This window comes from Anas platyrhynchos, chromosome 2 (genome assembly GCF_047663525.1).
Source record: "Anas platyrhynchos isolate ZD024472 breed Pekin duck chromosome 2, IASCAAS_PekinDuck_T2T, whole genome shotgun sequence".
NCBI classification, from domain to species: Eukaryota; Metazoa; Chordata; class Aves; order Anseriformes; family Anatidae; genus Anas; species Anas platyrhynchos.
In genome coordinates, this window is record NC_092588.1 from 119898458 (window position 1) to 119918606 (window position 20149).

At 38.1% G+C, this 20149-nt stretch overlaps 1 protein-coding gene across 1 annotated transcript in view; it reads right to left on the reverse strand.

Annotated features, from left to right (window-relative positions):
- UBE2E2 (ubiquitin conjugating enzyme E2 E2) overlaps nt 1–20149 on the reverse strand; it is a 212281-nt gene that overhangs the window by 30913 nt on the left and 161219 nt on the right. Inside the window, exon 4 of the mRNA XM_027451053.3 lies at nt 7264–7396. Coding sequence (XP_027306854.1) covers nt 7264–7396 — 133 coding nt within the window. The remainder of the gene's footprint in view (nt 1–7263; nt 7397–20149) is intronic.

Sequence of the window (20149 nt, forward strand, 5' to 3'; positions counted from 1 at the left end):
TAACTAATCTTTGATGTATCTGAGAGGGCAAGTAAAAAATTAACTTAAATTGTACAGTTTTCTGAAAATAAAACAGTAGCAGGAGAGAATAAAAGAAATGGAAAGCTGTCCAGGTAAGGGAGGTTCAGAATAGAAACTATTTTATGATGCAAATATGTCAAAAGCTTTGCCTAACAATGTCAGTATGTGTTTTTTTAAACGGTTTTTAATTATAGCCAGCATAATCTTTATTATGTTTAGTAACTGTGTATGGAAAGTCAGTAATGAAGTCCATTTAGAGAAAGCAAAATTTTATGGAATTACAGCCCATTTAACTTTTACAAAACAAATCCTCCCTTTCACAGAATAAACCATGTGGGCTGAATCATCCCACATCCACTTCCTCTGAGTCCCCAAAGTGCTCTTTCCCCTCAAAACAGTAGCTGACTTGGTTTTGAACATTTACTAGTTTCTTCTTATTCCATATTGATATCATAATAATAAAATTCTGGCTCTCAAATCTGTATATGTATATATCTGTGTGCATAAAAGAAGATGAGAACGAACATTGATGTATGATGCATTTTTAGATTATGAGTAGATTTTTATGCAGGAGTGAACACGCATGTGATATAAGAGAAATATCTAGTTTCCCAAGCATCCGATAGCCATCATGTCCCCTTCTGAAAGTGAACCTGACAGGTGGTATGCAAACCATCACTGTAAGGCAGAAGAGAGCCCCCACAAGATGACTCTACAGGTCCTCATGGGGAGCTTAATGTGCTGCGTATTTATAGGAAACAGGAAGAAATTATGAACCTTCTAAGCTTTTTTTGGGGGGGAAGGGGAGAAGCAGGAAGAGTTTAGCTGGATAGAGCCATTTTCATCAAGACTAAAAAAAATAAAAACTATTGATACAAATTAGTATATTAAAACAGAGTGAAAAAGAGGGCTATTCATTAGAAGAAATGGCAATTCAACTTGGCATTTAGTAGAAGAACTCTCAGGTAACTAAATGCAAAGGAAATCTCAGAGGTTTACAGGATATTGTTCTATCAAATGTGACCTTTGCATTTATTGGCAATAAAATATAGTTATGGATCCTTTCCTCTGCCTTATGTATTCCTGCCTGCATTTCCATTCTCCACGTCTCTGTGCTGCTGTCATTTTGAGAGGCTCTGAAGTTTCTGAGGGAGCCACCTGGGTCTGATGCACCCTTGGCCCAGTGGTGTGTGCTGCCCCATTGGTGCAGCACTGCCTGCAGACACACAGCCTCTGAATGCAGAGCTTCCAGAAGGGTGGTGATGAGGCAGATGGATGACAGGGATAGCAATGACAGGATGACAGGAGACCATCGTGTCTGAAGGCCGGTCATGTCATGGCAACAGCCACAGGGAGGGCAAAAGAAGGTGGACTGAAGCTCTGCCTACAAAGATTGTACCAAAGGAAAAGGATTCCATGTAATGATATTTAGTGCATAGAGCTTAGTGTTATGACAATTACAAAGAAAAAAAAACTGAAGAGATGTTCAATATTGTCATTAAGTCCAGATTCTATAGACTCTGCACGTTATATTTACAAAGGAAAAAGACTCTCCTTACAGTCTCACAGTTGATTTAAGACAGCTAAGCTTTCAAATGCCGAGAACAATTTTTCAGTCACTTGATAGACATACGCGATGTACAGGGAGGAAATGGAGTATTCTGTTATTTTAATTTTGATTTAGAGGTGATTTAGCATATTGCAGCTTTCAAGTCCTGTGGACCATTTTTCAGCAAGCTGAGATTAAAGTCCCTAGCAAGATTAATTGTAGAGTTGGGATTAAGAGATTTTATAAATCACTCAAATTAAAAAATAAAGCTAGCAGAGTACTAGGATAATGATAGATATATCCATATTGTATCAGCTACAGCTAAATTGAATTGACACTGTAATAGACTGAACACAGTCAAGTATCTGAGTAGAAGTTATTAATAAAGATTATTCTTGATGAAAATGCAGACACCACTGTAGTGACAACTCCTGGAGGGAGTGTGCTCTTGAAGAGCACTCAGTTTTCTGCAAACACCTGTATGAAAGACTGCACCAAGACTTCCTGGTCTGGTGGGACAGTGTGCAGGATAATGAAATTACTGCCCTTCCTTCAACAATTATAGCTGGTATAATGTTGTAGTGTCAATTTGTCACAATGGCTAAACTTTAGAGGCCCTCAGGTCAAAAAATTTGTATACTTTGGCAATTCACTGATTTTGTATATGGACCAAGGAGAGAAATTAAACTGAGATTCTCCAGGCTGACTGAAGGATGTGACACCTCCTACTCATATATATGTATACATACACATACAGATATATGTATGTGTGTATGTATATATATATACATATACACCTAAACATACACACCCACCTTTCTGTGTATAGCTATATATCCCATCCAATACCCCACAGAAAGCAGCAGAACAAGAGAGCTTTCCCCTGTAAAAGCCAAGGGGAGGAACAGTCTGAATTCATTACAGATGAAAGGGAGGTAGTTAGCAGGAAAAAGAAACCTCAAAGGTATTTCTACAAAGGGCTGGGGGGTCATTAAGGCATTGGAGAAATGCAATGTTACTTCCTTGGCAGGCCATCTAAGTATTTGTATTCATTTCTGTAAGTGGCTGCTCTGAACAGGCCACAACTTTCTTTATTCTAAGCCTGCTTCACTACAAGACAGATGCTGTGTTTTGTGGCTGAAGTGAAGCCTCGAAGTGACCAAGAATGAAGTCTCACCGGCACCTGGCCTTTAGTAGAAGGTGAGATCAGGTGCCTGTCTATGGCTTGCTTTGCTTGTTCCACGCCTTCCTCTTGCCTCATTTCATAAACTAGTGTGAGGCTTGGGGGACCGCTGCAAAGGAAGGGGCGATTTTGCAGCCTGCCCGTTTTCCTGCTGACTCAGCTGAGGGGGTGCTCAGCTCATTTGCACAGCGTTACAGCAGCCTCCTCACAGTGGAGGCCAGCAAGGATTTTTAATTGAGTAGAGCCTCCCAGAAAGCCAAAGCTAATTTGTCGTTTCTCAGATGAGCTGTTCTAAAAATCTTGTTCTCTGGTTACACAGAGCAACTGGAGTTGGGCTGGGACAGCCTCCGTCACCCCTGGTCAAGCTGCATCTGGCCCACACAGAGAAGCTCCTTTTGGAAAAAGGACTCTCTCCTCCACACCAGAGTTCTGCTCTTGTGAGTGAAGCAAAACGCCATGGGTCTTAAAGGCAAGCAGAGCTGAAAGGGTCACTGCACTTTGGCTCAGAAAGCTTGGAGTCTGGTTTCAAGGCATGAGACCAAGCTGAAAGACTGAAATAGACTGACTTCAAAGGGGAAAAAGGGAATATTTTGAGAGCAAATTATAATCTGACCTATCACATGATATCTCTTACTTTGTTGAAAAATAACTTACTTTGATATTACGCTTATGGCTCAGCTTTAGAGACACTGACAGGTGTCAGTACAAAGACAGACAAAAACAAAACTGATGACCTGTAGGGGAAAGTCTGAAGGGAAGCCTGATTGCCTGATGTTTGGGTATACAAAAACATAAAATGAGGCACAGAGTGCAATCAGAGGACATGAAGAATACAGATAAAGGTGTAAAAATTGAAGAAAGCAGGTTAACTATCTAGAAGAACAAATGAAAATTACTTTATACATTTACTAATCACCCCCACGATCAACAAATAGGTTCAAACATCTTTTCTTCATGTGCAAATGTGCTCTCAGTTTTTTAATTTTAATTCATGTTTTCCAATACACAGCAGGGTGCCCAATGATTAGAATAAGCATCAACAGGGTTTATAGAAAGAATTTGGATCTTTTAGAAAATATTTAAAACTTTGTATAATATGAAACAAAAAATGGCTACACCACATTTTATTAAAATTATAATAATAAAAAAAAACAGAGATATGTATCCAGAATATAATTTCAATATATTTTTCCTAATTTAAAATTTATTTTTTGCTTCCCATTGCAACATACACGTGCATGATAAAAGATTGTGCAATGTCTCAGAATAGATAAGGAAAAGGGATTGTGGAAATCTTTCTGAAGATTTTAATACACTTTGTATTAGGTCCTTTAACAGTAACTATGTTATGTGACATGGGCATTTGCCTTTGGAACCTCAAGCTGGGTCAAGTAATCGCATCTGGGAAATACAGTTTCTGTTTCTTCCCAGGTCTTTTGTGGTCACATTTTTAGAAGATCAATTTTGACAGTACTCATTTAAATGCTTCCTTTCTTCATAGTAAAAAAGGGATGAATGTGGCCCACAGAAATCTCAGGAGGAATGTATGAATTCAATCATAGCAAGAAACGTGAATTAGATCCTTTCTGCTGTGGACTGACATGGAGGTAACCTTGCCAAGTCCGGGATATACTTTATGACTTTCCCAGTACATTCCACAGTTTTGTATTTTATCTCTCTCTCTCTCTCTCTCTCTCTTTTTTTTTTTTTTTTAAGTTGATAGAGCCATGAGGAGTAGATATACTTAGAAAAAAATAAATCTGTGATTATCCACTCCCATAACTCTAAGAACCATGATTTTAAGAACAGCCCCAAATATCACAAATCTCATGGTAAAGTAGAAGAGTTGCCAGCACCTGGTGACACAACTAGCACTGTACCGTGATGCCATATGTTATGTTCTACAAACTCAATACCTTTCTTTTGCCAGAAATAAGTGTTTGGAGTAAATATTTAAGTACTGTTTCCCAACAATATTGACTAGCAGCAGCTACCGTATGGCCAGCACTTGTCTTCCCACACTGCTTTATTCAAGGGACTTCCCAGACTATTTAACCTGTGAATCAATTTCACAGAATCTGGGAAAGATGTGTAATGAAGTAGCAACAGCTTAAGAGCTCCTAAAGCAGGACTGAAAACAGGGGTTATTTATGACAGTGGCTCAAGTGAAAAGAATAAGAATCTATGCGTACAAAATAATGCTAGTGAAATATTAGTTCTATCTGACACTAGTCCCCTGTGCACATGTACTCATTACTTTCTTACAGATAACAATTTCCCTCATCATAAATACTGCCCTTTTAGTAATACAATATGGTATCATCAGCTCTCTCGTCCTTTATCAAGCAGTACATTTTCATATGATTTATATGCACACATTTCTTAGAATGACAATTGGCATCAAGATAAAGGCAGACAAAAATGTTTTACAAAGCAGGATAAGAACCACCTCTTTGCTTGGTATTTCATTAATAAGCAATGCACAGCTGCATTACTCATGTCTCAAAATAATACAGTTGCCAAACACAACTGAGGGTGGACTGAAAAAGTCTTTATCTACTGATGAAACAGCAAACTGGACTGTCACCTTCTATTTTAAAAGGATGTTGTTGAATAAATTGACTAAAATTCAACAGACTCAACAAAGGGAAGGAGAAATACCCCTACGTGCTCTATTTTATACTCAAGAAATCCATCCAGTGAATATGCCAATACCCACTAAATAATTCTCCTTTTAATTGGCTAGGGGACTGAATGTAACTCTTGCATTACAGCTACTGCACACAGGCTAAGCAGCAATGAAGCAAACAGAGAAGCCTATCAAGGTAGACCTCATATAGCGAAGGCCAGAACGGCCTGGGCGGGGAAAGCAAGAACAGAGCATTGCCCGACCTTTGTGCCAGTGCTTTAACTGACTGAATGAGAAGCTTGGATTTATAAAGATTCAATTCTTTCTTCACTGAATATCATAATTATCTAAATCAGAAAATTTGTGGTCAGCAGGGTATACAACCCCTGCAATATTCATCTGTGACCTCAAAGCTTCCCTAAACTGGAACGCTAGAAGGAAACAAATTGGCCATCCGCATCTGCTACCTAAAATGTGGTTTTGTCCCATCTTTATGTCACTGGTTGGGAAAGTGCAGTTTACAGAATGACAAGTACATTGAACTCACCTCTCTCATTCTTTTTTAAAACTTTCCCCTGATAATAATGTTAACTACTATAAACATTACTGTTGCAGCATCAAAATTTTGTTTATAAATGCTCCTCTCTCAATAGTGTACTCACAATAATCAAGTAAGAATCAACTACTCTATTATAGGCAAACACAGTGCATCAACCTTTACACAAACATGTCAAAAAAAAAGGGAAATATTTCTGCTCCCCTAAGTCCTCTTGAGGACCTATTCCAAAACTTCCCTCTTCTAACTTGGAAGGTGAAAAATTAACCTCTCTTCACTTTGTTTCATAATAGACAGGCCCATCAATTTATTTGATTCTATTAATAGCCCTGCTGGGTAAATTTTCCAGTTTCTATTCATGTTAGTGCGCATGGGTATCAAGAATTGTACTCAGTCTTCCAGATAAGGTCTTACAAATGTCTTGAGTATGACGCCAGCAATTCCTTATCTCTGCAGGAAATGCCAGATGGTGCATCTTACAAGTGTATTTGCCTTTTTCACAGATGTATTAGGCTGGTGGTTTGTAATAATCCTGTGATCAACCAATAAAACCCCATTTTGACACCATCTCTCAGCAATTATTCCTACTGGTTATCAATGACATTTTGCACAAGCGCATTTCATCCCACTTCTGTTTCTCTGGTCTTCAAAACCACTAGGTATTTCCTGTATGACATTCTGAGCCTACTCTATCATGGTAATGATCTGCCAGCTTGATGTTATTGGAACAGTTCTACATTTGTGGCTAGTGTCATCACTGACAGCATTAGAAAACAAATCTGCAAGGAATTCTGTAAGTCATTGTCTTTCTTTCCAATTTCTTGTCTTTGTTGCCATATTTCTACAGTCTTCCAAAAAAATGCTGGAAAGCAATTAATTATAACTTCATGAAGAGTAGTGTAGTTTGCATCTGGAGAAGTAATTTATATGGAGTAGCACGAAAGGTGCATATTTTGTCAGACTGCCATAGACCCCTGGTGAATGATATGGGTCAACTGGAAAGATTAAGTACCTTCAGCTGCTTACAAAGGGTGCAACTCAAATATAAATGCTTTCATATTAGAAACAAATCCAAATCAAACAAATAACTGCTGGAAATTATGCAACCATTTGCTAAATAAATCCATATTTATCCAGCTATACTGGAGACATGCAAGCAAATTTTAAGCAGTTATTTAAATTTGTTCCATCAAAATACCCAGTTTAAATATTCATTATTGCCTTGAAAATTTTGTGTTCATCCTACAACGTTATACCAACATACGCATTAAAAAAATATCACAAGGAAAGGACTCATACTAGACTTTTAATATCCTCCTACTAACCTTAGGTGGTTTAAAAGGATAGTCCGGTGAAAACGTAATGTCAAGGAAGAAAACGCCACCTTCATATACTGACCCTGGAGGCCCCAGTATAGTTGACCTCCATTCATAAATGTTGTCTCCTTTGGGTCCAGCACTAAAATAGAAAACAAACAAATAAAAAAAAAAACATGATGACCACATACAGTTAAGAAAATGCTGCATCAGTAACACTCTGCTAGCAGTACCACTGGTTTTACAACAATGCTGTAAGTTAAAATTGTGTATCACATTTATTAAGTTAGTCCTGCATAACATGTCACTGGCCTCCTAAGCTCTGTCAGTGAAATGATATATTCAGCTAGGAAGAAGTATTAAAATCACATTATAAATTATTCAAATAAGCACAGAAAATTCCTGACCATCTTATCTCAAATATTTTAGTGGGCAAAAGTGAAGTATTTACAGTACAAGGATACAGAGACTTTGCTGAGATGTCTTGTCACTGTCTTGCCTCACAAGCCATCCTATTTTCACCTACCTCCACATCCACCTACCTCATCAGTCAGTAGCAGTGTAATTACACACATTATTATACAGCACACACTGTACTAAAGACAGCATGGTACAAATGACCTTGCAGCTTCACTTTCTAAGTTACTATCCTAAGGACTCCTCCAGTCACTAGTACAGAAGGCTGCTTTAGTCTGCAACTGTTATGCTATCTTAAAAATCATAACAGGAAGCAGGTTCATGCGTTGGATTATGTCAATTCAAAGTCCTCATTTAAAAACAGTACTGAAACAATATTTAAAATGTACAAAACATAACCCTATACACAGAACAAGTCTCTTACCTACACACTCAATGCCTGGAAACAACAAATTAAAAACTACTAAAATTTTTGGGCATTACTATTCCAAAAGGCAGTGTAGCCTCCTTTCATGCAGCATAATGCTTGTCCACAGAAAGACATATTTTACGCAGGGTGGCTGTGGCCTCTTAAGAAATACGAAGACTTCTTTTTGGTTCACAGCCTGCTTGTACAAGTCACTGATACAGGACCTGAATTTTAATTAGGACCAATTGGGATAGTGACTTCTGGATATCTGATTAATATTTTCCACAGGAATGCAGTGTTGGTAGATTTTTCAAATAAATGACGTGGTATTGTCTTAGGGCATTTCTTGTGAAACTATTCTCGTTATGTCTGCAATAAAGATTTCCACAGTATGTAGGGGTTTGTGAAATAACCCTATGTGTAGAACAGATGAAAGCTCTTGGCTATGCTCCATGCCTCACAATGTACCCAAGGCATACAATTATTATACGACATCATGTCATGTTCACTGCTCAACTATTCATTTTGTTCACTGAAAGTTAATAAAACCCTCTTTCACCTGAAATTCCTTGGGCTCCCTTCATTAAAACTTCTGACTGCATGATTCCCTGCATACAACGCAGTGACTTAGTACTGTGTGGCGTAGTTCATTAGTCATGGTACCTACATCAATTTTCTGTAATAGCTGTTAATGCTTCTTGGCTTTCTAAACTACATGCTTTCTTAACAAAAATGGGTTATAGAGAATATAATATTATGGAACATCCATTATCGACCAGCCATAGAAACAAAACTAGCAATTGTTTTTAAAGACAGAATCTGGCTTTTCAAGTGTCACAATAGCAAAAGTCTTGCCATCCATCCATCCATCCATCCATCCATCCATCCATCCATCCATCCATCCATCCATCCATCCATCCATCCATCCATCCATCCATCCATCCATCCATCCATCCATCCATCTTTCACAGTATCTGTAATACATCAGGTTGTTAGCTGCCAAACAAATTTAATTTACCCAGTTCTCAGTTTGCATTAACCTTTGAATAATAAAGCACAGCTGAGACTGCTGTAAGAAACAAACCAGAGAATGAATAATTAAAAACACCTCCACTGCCTTTAGAAAGACCAATCCCAAGTCAACAGGGAAGGTTTAATTGTGACTGAACTAGGCATTAAGGGGCTAATTGAACTCTTTATAAGCCCGAACAAATGTGGGACTACATCAGTGCTATGGTATACAAGGTTCACAGAAAGTAAAGCCCTTAAAAAAAAATAAAAATAAGGCAATTAGTTCAAATACAAAAGGCAAGAAGCAGAGGCAGTCTAAATCTTACACGAAAAAAAAGCCTACATCATGTGAAGGAAATCCTTTCCCATTTTCTGCAGAAAAATGCTCTAATACTCGGAGAAGCAATGACTCAGTTGATGCCAGCAGGTTAAAATGGAAGTGATATAAATGTCAATCCCAGACAAATGGTTGGAAAAAGCAAGTAACAAAAGCAAGTCCTGTCTTTATTAGAGCTTATTTAGCCAGCAGGGTATGCTTGGGTCCTTCTTGGGTTTGAGCAAAGCTCACTTTTTTGATCAAAACTGCCTCTGGTAGTAGCATTTTCATAATGTACATTATTTTTATTTGTTTTGCCTATTTATTTAATTGCATTAACATTTGAAATGAGCAGTCATTAATTAAAATAGTTGGAAAATGCTCCATCTGCCAGTTGAACTGTTTCGGCACGTCCAGCTACAAGCCCAGCCTGATCACATTCTGAGGATGCTGATTAACATTAATTGAAGGTTTTCTTTGCAAATGAGAGATGAAGCTTTATTAAGTATTATTATTAATTTGAAGAATAGCTGGAATTGTATGGAGTGTGGGTAGACTGCTGTTATCGATGTTGCCTGTTGGAGTGCTTGCTGGCAGCAGGTCTGTTCAGCCCATGTAAAATACTGATTCATGTGCACAGTCAACAGCTGGTATTGAGGGCAACAGCATGCACAAGCATAACGTTTTTTTCACTTGCACATTAATAATACAAAAAGTTTGACAGGTGTATTATCTCTGTTTCCTTTCTCTCCTAATTGTTAAGCCTTTTATTTATCCACATTATTGGCAACAAGAACGACAACTCATCAGGCTTCACAAGAGAAAATTCCCATATGTGCAAGACCTCAGCCAGAGCCTGATTCTGTAAGGTTTATAATGCAAGAGGATTTAATTGCCCTTCTCTCTGCATGGATATCTGCCCGGCATGCTGCAGCCCAAATGGTTTACATTCACTGTGATTTATATTCCAGCTCTATTAATGTTACTGGCAACCAAACCACGGAGCTCAAAGAAAGCAAACTAAACGTCTCATTGCCTGAAGTCCTGTCATCTTTGGAAGGACTGATTCAGATGTGCACCTGCTCGGAAAAGGGCAGGCTAACTCTATTTGAACTGAACTGACCCGAGCCAGAGCACATACATCCTCCTTGCTGGTAATCTGGTGCTAAATTGGTCAGCATCAGGGGACAAATAGTGGTGGCTGTGGCAGCTCCAGGTGGAGGTGGCTGAATTGTAAGGATTAAGTTAGGTTAAGGACAGAGCTGCTGTCCGATCAGCAGTTCAGCCTCCCAGTTCAAGCTCTGTTTCTGAAGCCCTGGTGACTGCAGAGCAAAGCAAGCATTGAGTCTGGCAATACGGATACTGTGGCATGCTGGATGGCACTCCCAGCACTGCTCGTGTCACCTCCCAGGTGGAATCAGAGGGGGTACAGCAGGGCAGGAAGGCCCTGGAGACTTCCAGTTATCAATGCTCATCAAGAGACAGCTCTTTGCTGCCTTTACTCCCCCATAGCTGATGAAACATCCCACAGAACAATGCCTCTTCCACCTGCTGGGGAGGCCTCTGCTTGCTGGAGGAGCTGGGGGAGGCTGGATGTGGAGCCTCTTTCAGAAGGACAGCAGTACTGGTGTGTGAAATTTAGGCGAATTAAGTCAATACATGTAAAATGGTCTGCTCTGTACTTCGCCCTCTGCCTCTCCTGGTATACTTCAGTTCTGCCTCTGCTTCCTACATACATACTTGCAAGTGAAATGTATGCACATCAGTTGCACTTAGCTGCAAAATACTTTAAATGCTACTATAACTGAATTCATTTTGCTTTAAATACGCTTAATGCACTGAGTATTTTCCATTCCCTCAACATGTTTCAGGCAGGCAGTCACTTGAAAGTAGTGCTGCTAAAAACTGCTTGTCCAGCACAATGCATAAAAAAAAAAAAAGAAAAAAAAAAGAAAAAGAAAAAGAAAGAAGGCTTTCACTGCATTTAGAACATACTAAAATATTCAATTTAAAATTATGCTGGTGAGCTGTATGTAAACAACAGCATCTATGAGACATACCAGATGAAAACCTATCTGGAGAAGTTATGAAAGTACAGTTGATTTTTAGTTTTATCAGAGTTGATTTGTGTATAAATTTACTCCATTTCCAGAGTATAAATCAAAACAGTGAAAATACAGAAGGTCAAAGAAATAATGGTACCCCACATGTTTATCAAGTAATCATGTGGAATAAGTTAGTCAAAATAATGTTATTATTTCCTAATCTAACTTATGTTTCTTGATGAGGGATTGCATGCTTTCCCGGCATCTATAACTGAGGTAGCGTAACCTCAATGCTGTGTTTCTGGTGACATGGAAAATAAGGACCATAAGGAAAATAAGTTTAATGTCTTCCTTTCTACTCTTGGTCTCTAATCTTGCTGGAATCCACTTCTTTTACAGTGTAACCATACCCTTTAGCACAAGAGAAAGGCAAGCCTGTAGCACAAAACAAAGAAGGAAGAAAAGAAATTCTAACTTCAGTTACCTCCTAGTTCCAACACACGAATGGTGTGTGGAGGGAGGCAATACAGCCAAATAAAACAGGAAAGCTGGATGGTTGGGAAGCCTTCCCGTTCCTCGGGACTCAAAGAACTGGAAAGGTTCTTCTGGACTGAATTAAATCCATTTTTATCCTCATCCTTCATAACAGGGTGGAATAAAGCAGGGCCAGGCTGCTATGCTAACTTTGCCCATGGTAACTCACTTTCTGTGATATTCCTTATGGCAATTCACTTTTAGTATGGTATTATCTGTCTGAACTGCACCAGAACACAAAAACACACCTCAGAACTGGAGTTCCCATGCACGAGGTTAAGTCCATGGCAGACACAGACCCTCTCAATTCTCTTTGGTAACATACAGTAGCAGAAAGAAGAGGGTCACACCCTGGATACTTTTCTTGCTTTCCTATTACTACATGGAGCCTTGACTTTACTATTTAAGAGATTTTCCTCTGAGGAGGGAAGCTCAGCACAATAACCTTCACTTATAAGACATATAACATAATTTTTTGCAATCCTGTTTCTTGCACATCTGAAGTTATGCTGGAGCTGATCCTGCCTCTAGCTGCTCTCAGTGAATGCTTCTGAGAAGCCACTTGCCCTGAGGGCAAAGTGGATACAAAACGATGGGGAGATTGGCAAAATAATTTAAGAGTGCAGCAGGTGAGAGAAGAGGATGGATGTGACAAAATAGAAGACTGCAGATTCAGCTTTCAGCGAGATACATCTCTTGAGAAATTAGATGAAGGCTCATTAAAATAAACCTCTGTTCTCCTTTTTGAATGTGGTGCTAAGCAGAAGTGTTGCTTGGGTCTGCACCACAGTGCAGGGCTATCCCTGTGCCTGGGGACTGCCAAGCAACCAGCAGTGGGGCTGTGCTGGCCAAGTGGTTGCTGGAAGACCTCTGATGGGAAGAATTAAATCAGTAGGAGGCCTGCTGAAGCTACCATTACCAGGTGACCTGCACAACTAGCCCAGCCCTGTTCAACAAAACACAAAAATAGTACCACTGAGAAGCATCAGCATCATGCTCCTACAGGCAACTGTGGTTCTCAGCCCTGATTTCCCACTGCTGCATCTTTGGCATTGGAACAGATGTAGACGTCTGGTCATTTGCCCTCCTCCCATTTCTCTCTTTTTGGTATTTTGGAAGCCACTTGGTCCATTTCCCTGCTTCTCTCTCTGCATGGTAAGAATTCACTGCTCCTTCTTCATGGAGGATGCTTCCTCCTTTCAGGTTCATGCAGATCCACCTCCCCATAAACACTCCCTTTCTTTTTCTCTCATCAACAGCCATCAACACATCCTGCTATTTTTTGTCTTTCTCCAGAAAGGAGGAGGGGGTGGAAAACAGTGCAGGGGGATTTTATTACAGTACAGCAGTTACTGATTTTGTTTCTTTACTTCTCTGTTGCCCATCTTCTGAGACGTATAAAATGAAGAGCAAGCAGAACGGGTGCTGCAGCAACAGTGGGGTAGGGAAGGGAAAGGGAGTCACAGCTGCCTACCCAGATGCTCCAGTGATATCAGTAGGTACTTTTATAAATGTATGTAATAAACAGTTGCCACAGCAGCCAAAGGAATACATTTCTACAAAACAAAAACAAAGAGATAGCAGTGAGCACTGAGACTGCCTGTGGCAATGGGCACAGTTGTATGGTTAATAACATCTCTGCTATGAATAAAATTAGCAGCCTAGTCTCCTCGCAGTAAAATCAAAGAACAATTAAAGAAATAAACCCCTTCAGAATCAGAAAGAAGTGCTGTTCTTTGGCTATAATATCGAAGACTTAAACTATCTTCAAGAAACAAACCTTCCCCAGATTTGTACCTTTAAAACATGTAACCTCTTCTATTTCCTCTGGAAACTCCTAAAACCTTTTTTATTTTTATTTATTATTGTTTTTTTAAATTTATCTTCATCTTACTTTGTTTATCTCATTTAGTTCATCTATCCAGTGCAAAACCTGCTATTATCAAAATACTGGGAGGTACTCATGGTTCTTACTAGATTTAATCTAGACCAAAGCTAGAGATTTTTCAGCACTAAATTTGAGGCCTGAATTACTCTAAGAAAAAAATATTTTTAAAGGCATGTTCACTTTCCTTTAACTAGACCCTACTGCAGAGAAAAAGCTTGGCTTTCCATCATCTAACACTCAAACTTGGGTCTATGCTAGATCCATCATATTTGGTCATCCTGCTGTACTACCGGGAATTTATGTATGTTGGAATATCAGTATAATTAGATGAGGTAAGCACCATTTTGGGGTATGTATCTTTCATTAGACTTAATTATTTATAATGGAAACTGAGGGTGAAGCAACTGGGCCACCTGTCACTCAGAAAGTCTTTGGCAGGAAGAGATTCAGACCAATCCCCTATACCACTTAGCTTCCATTACAGTGGGAGAATTCAGCTGAAGAATTTGGATAAGACTTTCTTCATATTCTTCCAGTTTTGTGATTGAGATCATTTTTCCATAAGAAACTTAAAAAAAAAAAAAAAGTACTTTGAGGCAAGCAGTAATAGAAGAAGGATATTAAGACATTTTTCTAACTCATGCTACAATCCCTTCAAAGTGGTTATATCCTGCTTTTATCAAATGCTTTTTATTGAAGTCAGTTACCATTTTCATCTGCACTTTGGAACCGATGTGTTCGTGGTAAATGTGACTGGAAGAACACCGAGGACTACCGATCCCAATGAGCTGTCAAAGGCACAGCAACGTATTACTGGGTAACGCTAGATTGTTTCGTATACTTACTGAGAGCAATTGTGTTCCATACAGTACGGCATTGTTTCACTGTTAGTCTCCTCTTAGTTTTAGCAAGATGTTTCTTAGGGGGTACATTTATCACCAAAAGTGATACTCTATTTAGCTTTGGGGCTTCCAACCACTTTCTTCCTTGCAACAAACCTGCAGCACACCAGCTCAGCATGCCAAAAGTCTGTATGAGGCAAATTCTTTTTTTTTTTTTTCTTGTGATTAAAGTTCTCTGCCTGCCTGTCACTGGAGCCATTAAAAATTATTAAGGGAACCCGAAACACAGGTTCCCTCCTGCCGAAGCTGTGTTGTGTTTAAAATTCATGAGTTTTGGCCACAGTAAAAACAACAAATAGATTAAGAACAAAGCGAATGTCACTTAGTTAGTAGATTTTATTATTCTCTTCTAAGTAATAACACTAAAAAGTATTAAAGGTATCCCAGCACTTTAGTAGACTGGTATTATTCAGAGAGTACTTTGATGCTTTTATTCTCTAAAGTCCTGTCTTCAGAGCATTTCTGAGACAGAAACCATCATGAAGAGAACTGCTTCTTAATGCACAAAACAGTTATTTATATTATAGTATCTACAGCAATTTATTCATTGCAAACACCATTACACAGTGTATGATCACAGCATGCTGAGTATTCACAATGAGATTTTAAAAATGGCAATTTTGTTAAGTATTCTCCACTTTGTTCAGCTGAACAAAATTACATAAAACCCTTCACAGAAGGCTTTCCTTGTTCAGCGCCGGAAACAATGATTTGCCTCCTATTACATATCTATAGGCTTGATTCCCTTTTGCCATGTTTTCTTTTCCTTTTTTTTTTTTTTTTTTAAAAAAAAAAGTAATACCATTAACTCCAGTTTCAACTCCTTTATAACAGTAGAAATGACCTGCATAGTTTAAATAAAATATTTATCAGGCTGATTTGTCTCTACAGTAAATTCTATCAAGCATAGTTTGTAGCCACATTTTAGGAAAAGAGGAAAATACAAGTAACTAGGAATGAAAAACACTACAAATAAATGAATAGATATTCCTGGGACCTTTTAGCATGACCTCCAACCTTGCAACTTGAGAAATGACATTATTTCCTCGTAATTCCCAATTTGCTTTTCCCTGAGAATTTTTTTTTCTTTCCTGGTACAATAATTTATTTTCCAAAATGTAACTAGTTTTTAATTTCACAACATTTCCCCTTGCTCACACCAGCTGTAATTTAGCATTCTATCTTTTCCAAGTCAAACAGCAAACATGACACAAAACAGTGGGGTGGCACCATCAGGCATTATATTTTGAAATTCTAAGTCTAATTTAAAAGGATGAGGTGACTGAGTGTGGACATATAGCACAGAAACCCCACAGCAGCCAGAAGATTTAAGAGGTGCAGTGGAGAAGAAAGCATTCTTTAAAACAGCACTGCCTTTTTAGTTTCTGTGGAAACCTTAGAGGGAGCACAGCGGAGAGAGAGAGACAGGGCTAAGGCAGCCCAGCTCAAAGAGACAAGAAAGACTTGTAATTCATGCACGGAATATATTGAAGCCTTTGGATATGAAATCAATTTCATAAGTGATCAGTTATATAAAAATAATTCCAAACTCCTGCTCTTCATCAGAAATGATGAAAAATGAAGAAAACAACCACACACAAGGTACTAGTGATAGACGGATTGGCTGAACTTCAACTAAAGTCTCTTTCACTTTCTGATGAGGAACTGTGGGATTTCCCCGCTGAGCTGATTGGGAGACCTTACGTCAAGAGTAGACTTGGGTTTTCAGCTTCTGAGGTGGGAGAATTCAGATCAAGGCAGGTGCATTAACATACAGCAGTGCATACCAGCCCACCCCATGGGTAGAAGGCTCTCTGTTTCCACCACACATAGAGGGGGTCAACAGCAAGTAGATGAGGTGGGGGAAAAAAACGCACCTCCATCACTCATCCTCAGTTGTGCGTTACGTTAAAACTAATAACTATATAATGACTATTACTATGTTTTATAATATTTACAAAATGAACTGCAAAGCAGCAGCACATCAGGCATATTTTATTGCCTGCCCATAACATATCTATCTTACCTACTGTTACAGTATCAAATGCCAGTGAAATAAAAACAGACTTTCACTCTTTTTCCAATTTTCCGCTTTGAAACTGTAGAAGGTGAACTAACTTTATGAACATCTTGTGTTAAATTTCACCAACTGTTTAACTGTTCCATGTCCAGTATTCTTGATTTTCTCATGAGTAGCTTATATTTTAAGTATGAATGGCAAAAGATTTTCAGGCATTTTTAATAGGTTTTTCTGATATTCCTAATATATAAGGAAGATATTTAATTGTAATCCCTTTATTGTGACCAAGCTAATATTCATCCTTCTCTATGCAGGATTCTGGACACAAGATTATAGTGACTTTCTGAGACTGCATTTAGTGATGTCCAGAACTGTACCATATAATGATATAACTTGCAGAAACTTGTGGTAAATAAATTCAGACTAATTAGGTCATTAATTTTGGTTTCCAACATCAGACCAAAGATGATTTTATATTTTTTAATACATAAAATTAACATAATACATAAAATTTAATACATAGAACCAGAGTATAACTATGCTTTTGAGGAATTTTTCTGTTTCTGCTACCTCTGATCTATTTAAACTTGACAACATTTGACTACCCTTGGTTTAGCATATTGAATTTTTCATGTTATTATTGGCCATTAAATTATAAAATTAAGTAAATAAAATAATTATGATGCCATACACTTAACTACTGAAGCAAAACCTCTTTAGACATCATCAAATGACAGAGAAATTCAACATGGTTATATAATGATTTTTTTCAGTTGTATCCAAAAAAAGATCTCTACAGTGTCTTATTTTAAGTAATGTCAGTGTAAAGATATTCTGCAATACTCATCCAGTTCAGTAATTGAGAAAGATTTATACAGAAAGATTTCTAATATATGCACACACACTTTCTGATGATTACGAATACTACAAGCAAAGCAGAAATATTTTTCAATGACTGTATACTCTCCGTTCCTCAGAAAGCTGGTTCTGTATAACCACTAGTCATTGTTTCTTTCCCCTACTTGGAAATAATTTATCAAATTGCCTATAAAGAGGTTTGATTTGCTCAAGCCTGTCATCTTTAATAATCCCATCTACAGGCAGTTGTCTAAATAGGAGCCTGAAAATTTTGAAACCTTATGCAACAAAAGTGATTGTGTAGTTTTTTCTGAAGTGGCCCAATTCTGGTATTTCCTTTTTCTATGTTTTAGTCTTAGTTTCTATGTTTTAGAGTCTTAGTTTCTACAGATAAGCTTAGTTTCTACAGATAAACTGGCCCAAAATATTAAAAAGGGAAAACAATGAGAGGAAAAATCAAAGAAGTTCGTTTTCACAGAGAGAGATCTGAAGCATCTGATACAGCCCTGTGACCAGCAGCACAGCTCTTCCGCCCATCCTGTAAACAGAGGAACAGGCTTGAATACAGACTCCCCTAATTTCGGCAAGAGATTCACACATGCTTACATGTGAATTGCTTGCTTACACAAGGAAACAACTCTATATTATGGCATAGATTAACTAACATGATGTTAAACACATTATAAAACAAGTCATTTCCTCCTGAGTAAACAAGCCTATAAAGCCAACAGGCACAGAAAAAGGAAATTTGATTCTGAAATCCATATACTTCAAAAGCAGATTCCTTTTATTTAGTCAATTTAGTTAAGAGGCTGTCTTATTTCTCCAGATCTCTGGTAAACAGAAGAAAATATACTTGGAAATTGTTGGCAAACTGACACGTTTTTGCAACATTTGTTCTTCATTTGAAATTATTCTCTTATTTCAAATATGGAAAGCTGCCACCGGACCAAGGTGAAAAAAAAACTTAAAATTTCCCAACTTTTCACTGAGACTGGTCACCCCCATTGCAGACCACTTTTTGATTTAGCAGAAAAAAGCCACTATATACAGGCAGTTTTATCTGTGGTTTCCATGAGGACTGAGGAATTTGTACCACTTGACTGACCAGTCCAAATAAATGGGGAGTTTTTCAGGAGTGTTTAAGTAAGACTGGGTGCTGGTCAGGTGGCTTGTTCTGCTTCATTAGAAAATTGCCAGGGCTTTTTAAAGTACCCCTTTTCTGGGGTGGGGGACCTTTCTGGACATGGACAGTTATCCATGACAGGGTAAACAGAAAATAAAATAGACAGGAATTTCTAATTTCTCTAACAATCAGGATAATTATCTCCAAGAATCTTTTAGGGGTGTCTCTGAGGCTGATGTTACAAAGGGGCTTACGCTGGACTGAGCTTTGTGTTTTCAGGTCACTGGAAATCCTCTCACAGTCAGAGCTGGAGTAACGGAGTAAACTTGCTAGCACTGTCAGCAGCTCAGAAATGCTGGTTGTGCCACAGCCTCCACCATAAGAAAAGCTTTCTGAGGGATCAGCCTGCATGATCTACTCTAGAAGCAATACCTTCTCTAATGAAGAGTCAACTTTTCTAATTAGTACAGGAGAGGGGCAACACTCTAACCTGCAAGTTGTTAACAACCAATCTCGCAGAAGAATTGAACTTCACCAAGATAAACCTTTATATATATATTTATTTATTTATTTATTTATTTATATTTATATATATAAATATGTTGTACGTTCCCTACATCAAGATGCAATACCATCAATAGTTGAAATTACCATTATAATTTCCTTGGCAACAACAGTTTGGAATCCTTACTCACGCAGATGTTTTTTGCGTGATAAAAATTACGTTACTGTTATTTTCTTTCCCGTTTTCAGTTCCAGCTCATCTCCCTGGTTCAGCTGCCCGTGATACCTTCTCTCATCATTGTTTATTCACTTGTAATATTATTGGTGGTGTGCATTCACTGCAGTAAGTGACAAACGACCAGTCTGAGTCAGAGCTAGACCACACAAAATGATGCTAGTCATTCTGAAATTCACAATAGGAAAAAAAACATGTAGCTTAACCTGTGAACACCAGAGTTATATTACTTGTCTTTATCATATTGCTTATCTTTATTGTCCTAATCATGCTTGTTTAATTCGTGTATATTCAAAGCAAACAGCAGATGATTCCAATTACTGCACTCTGGATTCATGATAACATGGATGCATTTCTATAAATGATTAATAGTGACACATGTAATCATGTTATGAACAATGTCTGTTACACTCAGGCTCCCTCCAACTTACTACTTTCAGAAAGACTTAAGTGAAATTAAAAATATGTATTTAAAAATATGTATGTACATATTTTTATTAATGGTGGGGGATTGAAGAGCATGTGGGATGGATTGGAGCATAATGTGAGGAAATAAAGGAAAAGGATTAATCACTAGCAAAGAGTTGGATTTATACAAAAAGAGAAGTTGTTTTCTCTTCTTTGTGGTAT